The sequence below is a fragment of the Glycine max genome, chromosome 3, assembly GCF_000004515.6.
Source record: "Glycine max cultivar Williams 82 chromosome 3, Glycine_max_v4.0, whole genome shotgun sequence".
NCBI classification, from domain to species: Eukaryota; Viridiplantae; Streptophyta; class Magnoliopsida; order Fabales; family Fabaceae; genus Glycine; species Glycine max.
This window is the reverse complement of record NC_016090.4, coordinates 8,754,227-8,764,915: the sequence shown is the minus strand read 5'-3', so window position 1 is coordinate 8,764,915 and position 10,689 is coordinate 8,754,227. Positions and strand designations below refer to the sequence as shown.

Below are 10,689 nucleotides of genomic sequence, written 5' to 3'. Positions count from 1 at the left end.
ATTACTCATAAATATGTACTAGTATAATATAGTATAACAATGTGACAAATTAAATAAAAAATATCAAATGGTTGTATCACAATTTGGAATATAAAGATATCAACATTCAACACTCAATCATAAAGTCTTTCATCTTTCATTTTCCAACTTTACTGTCAAAGATTGCTAGCCTACAAAAGAAATATAAAAATTCAAAGAAAATAATGTCTTCAAGGGACTAGAGATATCAATCTTTCTAGGCTTACACAGAGAAAGGAGGCTTACACATTATTTTCTTGGCTATCTCGACGCCCTAAAAAATAGAGATTAAAATGTGGGGACTGGAGATAGAAAGTTGGGTACCCTTAAATCACTACAACCTTTCTTTACCTAATGAAGCTTGGCAAATATTTTGGCTGTAGAAGACATCAATAGATTAGACAAAGACATTGAATAGTTTGCTAATTTATTTCTATCCATCATTTGAATAGTTTGCATTTGAAATCATATACAACATCAACATTGAAAAGTTGGTATATGTAGTTACATTGAATAGTACATTGAAGAGTTAACAATGATATTTTTTATTACTAATAAATATGAAAATATATATTTGATTTCTAAAAAATATATTTACTAATAAATAAGAATTAAAGATTTAAGAGAGGTGTAAGAAAAGAAAAGTGGAGTAGTAAAAACTGCAATTAACATGTGTAGAAAAGAAAGGGAGGGAGAGATATGTAATTGAGAAAAGGAAAACAAAATAAAAGGAGATATATGAAAGATGAGAAATGGAGAATAGAAGAAAGAGAGATCAGAGTAGAGATTCATACTACTAAAAGCAGAAAAAAAAAACGTAATTTCTTTCCATTTTAAAATATATTTAAATTATCCTTATTTCACTTAAAATAAGCCTCTTTACTGTTTGTACTATTTTATAAACCTTAAACATGATGCATTGTTATTTGAGTATGATTGATCCAGCTGATAGTTTCCCCCATTGATGGTACAGATTATATGTCGTCATCACGACATTTGTATTAGTGTGTCCCATGTAACTGCATCCCCGCACTCATTGTCGTTTACACTGAGCATCTTTCGAGGTATGTCTCTATTTTTAAAAATGTCGTGATTGTAACATGTTGTTGTTCAAATATCGGTATTGTTTCATGTTACTAGTTAGTTGCATTATGAGTGAACCTTAGTTGCCCGTTCGAGATTTGATACACCGATTAATACGGATAGTTTGAATTAATCGATGTATTGATTCTTGAATTGTTCGTTTGGACAGTTTGGGATGACATCTTTTTATAGTTGAATCATATGTAGAGGTAAATCATCTTTTGAATTATTTGAACAAATTTCGGTATACTGTATTTCACATTGTTCTTCGGTTGCATATTTGACTGCGGTGATTGTTCACACATTCACCGCTTTCATCTTGTGTACCTAAAGACCAATGCGAAATGCTGCCGAAATTTCATCAAATCACTCAAAAGAGATTTTACCTGTATGTTTGATTCAACTATAAAAAATGTCTTCCTGAATGGGAAAGGGCCACACCTTTAATGCAAAAAAGTGAGTTTAGCATGCATGACAGATAACTTATTGATTGTCATGAATAGTAAAGACGAAACATGGATCGAAGTTGGATGAAAGCAAAACGCATCAGTGACGAGTATGAGAACGGGGTGGAACAATTTCTAGAATTTACTCAACTTAATGCTGAAAGTTTGAGGGGCAATTATTTCTACCCATGTGTTAAATGTCTTAATGGTAGACGACAATCAGTTGATGAAATCCGATCACATTTTATATGTTACGACATCATTCCAAATTACACAAATGGATATGGCATGGGGAATTGGCCGACATTCCAACTATTTCTCAGTCTCAGCCAGTACATGAAGACAGCAGAGAGCGTATAGAGGAAATGATCTGTGATCTTGGACAATAGACTTTTGAGGAAGCGCATGCACCTCTGTATGATACAATAGAACGTGATTCCAACACGCCATTGTATTCGGGGTGCACATCTTTCACGCGGTTGTCAGCACATCTAGAACATGATACTATATTGGCCTGTATTTATTTGGAAATATATTTATCAAATTTTGTGTTTTGTTGTCGGGAAGACCTTTAGGTTTTCATCAGACCTTTTGAAGTAAATCACAATTATATTATTGACAGGTCTATGGATGATTAAACAGGATATCCAAAATAAAGGCTATAAATATGTTTGGCAACAAACACAAGATTTGAATAATACTGGATTTAAGAAATTTTTTGTTACAAGGGCTGTTTATTTATGTTTTATTCTTGCAGATTTAAGCCATGGCATTCCTACTTGTGGCTTATGGTATTACTACCCTTCTATGCAGTTGTTGGGACACATTTTTATATGAAGTTGACAAAATTAAGAATGAATGAGTTGAATAATTTCAAGGGCTTGATCTGCATATTTCTGAAATTGAGCAATTGTGCACAAAATTCCCATCAACAATTGTATTGCTTGATCACTTGGGCTTTTGCAAACCACCAATGTAAGACACTTGTACTTTTTTGTAATTTATCAGTATGAATACAAACATGGATCCAAATTGATTATGAAGTTACTTCACCTTATATATGAAAATCTTTTTCCTCTTTCTAATGCCCATATTTTCTCCATATGACTCAACTGGTGAACATCTGTTGTAGTTGAAAAGCTTTTTCTCTTACTTTCCTATATCCCATGTAGACCAATTACAATGTTCAATTGTTCACATAGATAGCTTCAGTTGTTTTAGTAGAGTAACTAGGTTTTACTTAATTTGACTTTTTTCATGTTCTGAATTCCACTTAAATGAAGTTAAAGGATTTCAGATTGTTTATATGCTAGGTATGAAGTTGACACAGATGCATTTCATTCTGTTTAACCCCTTCAACCAATTCCAAACATGGATTTTGTCCCCACCATTGTTGAGGTTTGTTACTTATGAGCAGCTTTGTGTGTAACTAAAAATAAAAATCAAAAGCAGAGAATAAAATTTATTTGAAATTTTATTAATTAATGGATATAGGTTTCAAGTTCCAAGACATGTGATTTGTTGAAGTCAATCTCAACATTGAAGGTAGAGCTAGTAGAAAATGTGGCATCCAAACTATTTGTTCAATGCTTTCGGCAGAAGGGACTTATAAAGATCTACAGGCACTTGCTAAATTATCGAAGTACTGCATTTATTAATTTGGTATTGGCTTCCATTCCTAGTTTAGTTGGTGTTACACTAAAGTAGGCTGAGGTAAAATCTTGCCTTAAATTTGTAAACTGGTTAAACCTTTCATGATAAATTTTTAGTTGATGTACATGCTTTTTTTATTGGAATTCTAATTTTTAGTTATCATTTGCAGAAAATGTATTCAATCTTTGTAGCTTGCCTAATCTAGAAGGACTAACATATAGGCAAATAAGACATAGATTTCCTGAAGTAATTACTTTCTTCAAATGTAATTTCTTGACTCAAATTTTCATTTATAGAATTTTCATTAATGCTTTCTACTTTGATATTATTTCAGGCTGTTGTATGTGGTCTTTACCGGAGTGGGAAAATATACTTCCACCCAAACGATGGTGAAATTCGGCAGCAAACTGACAAAGTATGCAGACTAATACATACCTTTGTCTAATTCACATTTATATGATATTTGTCCTGTCTACCTTTTTTTCATGGAATTTATGAGCTCATGGTTAAGGGCCCGTCTATTAAAGCTTAAAAAGTGATTCTGTGATACAACTTTTTCTGAAACTACTAATTTTCACTTACAAGAAAACACTAAAGCAACTTACTTTTTCTATTTTTTTTTTAGAAAAAGTTACATATGTTATTAGATTATTCTTTAGGATTAGTTCCCTATCTCTTATGATCTTAGGATTTGTTACCATATTTCCTTATCTCGTGATTTGCTTCCTTTTTAGTTAGGCTTATGATTAGTATAAATAGGGGTTAGTGCTTTAGGTTTTATGATCTTATCATCGCATTGTAATACATCACATCACATCAAGTCAATGTCAATCTCATAATATTTAGCCTTTATTCTCTCCTTTTGCTTTCTCTTTACTTAAAACTCCATAATTTCAACAAAGGGCATGGGTCATTGTTGCAAATCTTTTTATGTCATCATTGTGCCTATAAATTGCAATCAGAATAGAATCAATGATCAAATAGTTGGTAAACTAGAAAAAGAGAGTTGGCGTCAGAAGAATGAAATTGGATTAATTTAGGGCATAGTACATTTTATGTTCTTGATTCCTTGGTATGAAAGTAAAAAGTTGCGCTACTTTTTTGACAATTTGCCTAAAGGTAGTTTTCCCATTGCCAAAATTTGACCTTCTCAACTACACATTCACCTTGATGTCAAAAAAACAAAAACTAGAGATTCACCTTGGTTGGCATGTTTATTACAAATGGGTAATCAATAAGATGGTTAACTCTTGTATCCGCTTAAATATCCAGTACAAGTTTTGTGTATGTACTGCTTTGCAAGCAAAATGGTAATCAATAAAATGGTTAACTGTTGTTCTGTGTTACAATGTTTTCCCATTAATATATTAGGCTTAATTTTATTGTTTGTGTACCTAGTTTAGTTTTCATTTGTTTTCCCTGGTTTCATTTTTTATAATGTTGTACTGTTGGTCTCAAATCATTTACCATTTCTGGCCATAAATAATATGCAGGAAGTGTTATCAGACACTTATTAAAAAATATACAAAATTAAAAGCAGCTCTCAGATAGTTATGTGTTCACTACATTTCTTTTGTTAAATTAATTTGTTTCATGTTTGGGGTAACAGATAAACACTTGCAATGGCTTCTATTGTCATAAATTTACTCCAAATAGACCCTATAAGCCTATGATTTGGATAGAGGCTTGGAGTGGCTGGTAAACTTTTTTTTTACTATGACACTAAAATTTAGAAATGAGGAAATGAAATATTATGGGTGGCATAACTTATTGTTAAATATGAAGGTTTACAGAATTTGGAGGTCCAATTCACAAAAGACCTGTCCAGGATTTGGCATTTGCAACTGCTACATTTATAATAAGAGGATATCATAAAGGAAATTTTTATACATTGGCTTGTCTATAAGCTCTTTGTGATTGAAAATGGATTTTTCTCTTCTATACCTTGTATCTTTGTAGGCAATGGCAAATAAAGCCAAAACTAAACAATCATGTTGTCTTTGTTACTAAGAGAATTTTATTAGAAGCAAAAGACAAGACTATAATGAATATTTGTTTATTTGAATTTAAAAAGTGTTAGCTTCTTAAAGGCAATGGAAAGATGAGCTGTATTAATTAAATCAAACAAATTACTAAAACATTTTTGCATGAATGAATCATATTAGCTATTTAGTATCAATAAGATTATAGCTACTTATTAAATGAAAAAGTAAAAAATGTTAAGATATCAAGTTTATTTTTTCCTGTTGGTTTTTTAAACTTCCAGGGGATATATACGAGCATGCTATTGTCCTTGGTGTGAAAAATGAGGATCAAGATGCTTTTGAAAGGGATTTCTTCCAGTTGAAGCCTTATTATACAGATGCCTGGTAACTTTTCTTGTCCCTTTTTTTTTCACTCTGAAGACAGATGAATCTGCAACCAAAGCAGACAATGGACATCCTCTAATTGTTCACTAAACATAAACCTGTATAGAGTATGCCTAGAAACTTTATTAATATTTAAGCATGATGTTATGTGCTAATTTTTGTTTTTTTTCTTCCTTGTTGGGTTTTTGTATTTTATGGGTACTTTTCCTTTGTTGCAGCAATCGACTTCCACCATCTCCTCAGGAGTACCCAATTCTGGGTCTCAACCTGTTGAGATTACTTGTGCAGAATAGGATTGCTGAATTCCATACTGAGTTGGAATTGCTTTCATCTGCTGCTCTTGAGAATCCTTGCATTAAGCATGTTGTGGAGTTGGAACAATCTTTTATGGAAGGGGCTTACAAACGTGCCTTGAGTGCACGACAGACAGTGCCACATGATACATACGTTTATTTTATGGATCTTTTGGCAGAGACTGTCAGGTAATAATTGTTATTGTTGTTTTATTTTAATAGCCCAGTGGATGGTTGAACTCTAGTGATAAACTAGAGGAAACTGGAACTACTTCTTGATTTCTTCAGGAGTTGGACTTATAGTTTAGACTGTTTTGCATTTTTCTCCTCCAAACTGGTTTCTATAATTTTATTATTAAATTCAGCAAGTTATTTATATTGCAATTCTATTCTCTCTACTATCTGTAATGGCAATTGGGTGGAAGCACAAACTTTATTACAATGCTAAATTTCAAATACCTGCCTCTCTAGTGGTTCTATTATTTTACCATTTGTGCATCTATATTTTTTTTCTAATTAGTTTATATCTATCTTCAAACATTGAGAGATGAAATAGCTGGTTGCAGTGAGAAGGCCTATGACTATCTTTCAATTAAGGATGCTAAGCAAATGTTCCTATTCTCCTCAGACCAGGAACTCCTTGAATATATTAAAGAGGTGAGCATTGTTATGACCCCTTAATATTTGCATGTTGGGAGGTTGTTGGTAAAATGTAAAAAAACTAAACGATTGTTTAGCGCATGAGAATGGACATGAGTTTGAGACTTGCAATTGAACCATAGATTTGTAATAATGATTCTTGGAAGTCCTTTTAGAATTGGAATCATAATTCCAAAGGCATAATAATTTCATGGTAATATAACTAAAACTAACCTTTAACGACTCCTAACCTCTACCTTTACATTACAGTTTCCAACCCCATTGTAAGGGCTACCATTGCCATCACCAATCACTTCCACCATCATGACCGATTCCACTGTTGCTTCCACCTCCTTGCCCCACCTCCCAAACCACTGCCATTGATTATTGCCATTACAACCACAGCCTCCACCATCCCTACAGTGACCATTTTCACCACTGCCACTTGCAAATCAATTTTTTTTTTCTTATTCAAACCCAACATAACTCAACCAATGGCGACTAATAAGAGGTGTCAAAATGAAATTGAAATTGAAGTTCAACTTAGAATGATAATTCTATGTTGTAATTATTTGTAAAACCAAATATATATTTTGAGGCAATTCCAATTCTGACAGAATCGTTTAAGCTATAATTCTGTTTACAACATGGGAAATCATTCATCTCACCTTGCATAATTTCATTTGTTCCCATGTGATTAAGTTATTATCTTTCATTGCAGGAGCATCCTGAGTGGGAGATTAAGAATGGTAGTGTCTTTTTCCAAAAGGCAAAAGAATCTGCACCTTGCAAAGAAATACCCTCTCTGCAGCTCATCAACCAGACGCTTAGTTATGCTTACACTTTTGGGTATGTGTTTGTCAGAACAGTACCCTGGAACATTGCTTTTGTTTTTCTCCTCATAACTGACTATTTCTATAATAAAACATTGAAGGTTTGATTAGGCAACCAAAATATGGTCATTTTAAAGAGCTTCATAGGGCTATCAAGATGTGTGAGCGAGCTTTGGTTTCAACTGACCCAATTGTTACTTCATTAGGGGAATTCCAGCAGGTTTTGACTCAGTTCGAAGTTATTTTGCTTTTCATATGTGCATAGCTTGTTTACTGATCCTAGCTAACAGTCAACATTTCGAGGCTCATGTATACACTACGGAATCTGGAGATTGTACTGCTTTTCTCTCCAACTATGACTCAAAATCCTCTGCTAGAGTGATGTTCAACAATATGCAGTATAGCTTGCCTCCTTGGTCAGTCAGCATCCTCCAAGACTGCATAAATGTTGTCTTCAACACAGCAAAAGTATCTAATAAAATTTAGACATAGTTTGAAATCATCTTCTATTGTATTCAACTATTCAACCCATGCCCTTAATGACATAACCTTTTCATCTTCAACATTATTTAAAAAATGAAAATCAAACTGATGAACTTTTGTTCCCCTTGTTTAGGTTGGAGTGCAAACATCTCAGATGCAAATGTTGCCAAATACTCATTTGTTCTCATGGGAAAGTTTTGATGAAGATATTTATTTTGTGGATGAAAGCTCAGCAATTACTGCTCATGGTCTCCTGGAACAGATAAATGTAACAAAGGATGCAAGTGATTATCTTTGGTATATAACTAGGTAAGCCTGATCTGTTGGTAAGTGAAATAGTTTTATAAACCATTTTGAATATATTTATTCTATAATTCATTTTCTGTCTATGCTTCTGTAGCGTTGATATAGGTTTGTCTGAATCCTTTCTACGTGGAGGTGAACTCCCCACTCTCATTGTTCAGTCTACAGGCCATGTTGTACATGTATTCATCAATGGTCAACTTTTTGGTATGTACATTTTCTTGAGTTTTCCATTAAGCCTTTTTAGTTTATATTACTAAAAGTAAACATGATGTATGATTCAAACCAGTTTCTGCCTTTGGAACAAGGGAGTATAGGAGATTCACATATACTGGCAAGGTAAACCTTCTTGCTGGAATAAACAGACTCGCTTTGCTCAATGTTGCCATTGGATTTCTTGTAAGTTTTTTTCCCCTTTTTTCCCTCTTTCTATGATTATGAAAGGCTTGTAAGTAACAATGTCAGCTAATTTTGACAAGAAATAAAAATATTAAGAATGGCTCAATTCTTTTCCTTCTAATAACTAATATTATTGAATAAATGGTTTTTTGTATTTTGTTGTCAAAGAATGTGGGAGAACACTTTGAGTCGTGAAGCACAGGAATCCTTGGTCCAGTTGCACTCCATGGACTTGACCAGAGAAAATGGGACTTGTCAGGGCAGAAATGGAGTTATCAGGTTGCATACTCTTACTTTAGATACTTAAGTTGGTTCACTTTCCAAGAAGAAAATTTCAGTAAGAAATGCTTTTAAACAAGATGGATTGAAAGGAGAAGCCATGGATGTTGCCTCTCCAAATGGTATCTCTAGTGTTGCGTGGATGCAGTCAGCAATAGTTGTTCAAAGAAATCAACCATTGACATGGCACAAGGTAAAATTACATAGAAATGTGCTAACTTAGACTGAAAAAAATGACACTAGGTTGAAAACTGATGAAGTCAATCCGTAAACTGCGCAGACTTATTTTGATGCTCCCGAAGGAGATGAACCATTGGCATTGGATATGGAGGGTATGGGAAAAGGTCAAATATGGATCAATGGATAGAGTATTGGAAGATACTGGACTGCTTTCCTCATGGACAAAGTATTTAAAACTTTTGTAGTAGATATTTATAAGGACTCATGCCACCAGTGCTACCTTTTAATAGAATTTTTATTTAGAGTTTTATGCTATAATAAGATTGAATGTGTGATTAAACATGAAGCTTGGAGACTACTTAAGAAATTAACAGATTTATCAATACAATCTTAGGATCATAGCACAATTTTCAAATTCTAATGAAGCTTGGAGACTCATACTTATCATGTTATTTGCCAATTATTTATCTTTTTTTGTGCAGACTGTAACTTGGAAGCTTCATTTGAGATTTAATTCTACAGTTATGTTGATTTGTTTTCAAATCCGCACAACTATTATTATTATTATTATTATTATTATTATTATTATTATTATTATTATTATTATTATTATTCAGGTTTTACTTATGGCCAGATTAAGATTGGCTTCTTTGCATGTTAAAGTCAAAAAGCTAGTTAATGCCTCATTGCTTCAATTATGAAATTATAGAGGTTTTTTTTGTTAGCATTGACTTTGGGTTCTTGCATTTGATACTAGATATTTTAATTGGACAAATATTTGTGGATAAAATGCTAGTTAAATGTCTGGAAAGAGAGAAAAAAATATATAAAACATTTGGTGTGAAAAAGCATCAATTCTAAAATTACTTTCAAAGACATAGCATTCAAAGACGATTATTAACTAACAATCCGTCTTTGAATATCAAAGTAGACATAGAATTCAAAGATGATTATTAGCTAAAAGACAGTTATTAACTAATAATCGTCTTTGAATGTCTAAGCAGACATAACATTCAAAGACGGTTATTAGCTAATAATCGTCTTTGAATGTCAAAGCGGACATAATATTCAAAGACGGTTATTAGCTAATAATCGTTTTTGAATAATTCTAGCTTTTAAAGACAATTATTAAAATAATCGTCGTAAAAAGTAATTTGGTTTTAACGATGTTATATACAACGACAGTTTAAAACCATCATTAAAAGTACTTATTAACCGTCGTAAATTTTTTTTTTTTCTAGTAGTGATTGTTGAAATTCTAGAATATGTATTTTATTTTTTCTTAGAAAAATTGATGCATGAGACTGTGAATTTTTTATTCATTTATTTATTTCAATAAGCATAAAAAATTATTTATTTCTATTGTTGAGAAGTCATGTGTATTGAGGCTTTAACTTTTGTGTGTGTGCTTAGTGCTTCCCCCTATAATTTATTGACTGAAAGTGTATCGACCGATGGTGGATGAGAAACTAAGTTTGGATTCAAAACAAAAGTCATCTAGGATTTTAGTTTTTAGGGGAAGTCTTCAATCAAGCCAAAAATCAATTTGTCATATTGATATATTGATGAGATACAAGACAAAGAGGAAACAACATTTCAAAACACTAGCTTTCAAGGCCACAACCATAGAGGAATGAATGCCTAATGTTCTTTTCCAATCAATGTGTTATAAATGTTGATGCCTAATATTCTGTTTTTGTAGATACAGTGA

General features: G+C 32.5%; 1 protein-coding gene and 1 pseudogene across 1 annotated transcript; both read left to right on the top strand.

Moving 5' to 3' along the window:
• Positions 1-2,918: 2,918 nt before the first annotated feature.
• Positions 2,919-7,441, top strand: LOC100790035 (uncharacterized). Its single transcript, XM_041013900.1, has 9 exons — positions 2,919-2,945; positions 3,042-3,209; positions 3,535-3,615; positions 4,810-4,898; positions 4,986-5,098; positions 5,425-5,569; positions 5,788-6,051; positions 6,408-6,519; positions 7,223-7,441. Exons 1-9 carry the CDS (start codon positions 2,919-2,921, stop codon positions 7,439-7,441), a joined length of 1,218 nt encoding a protein of 405 aa, XP_040869834.1.
• LOC106798046 (beta-galactosidase 3-like) lies at positions 7,441-10,689 on the top strand (annotated as a pseudogene).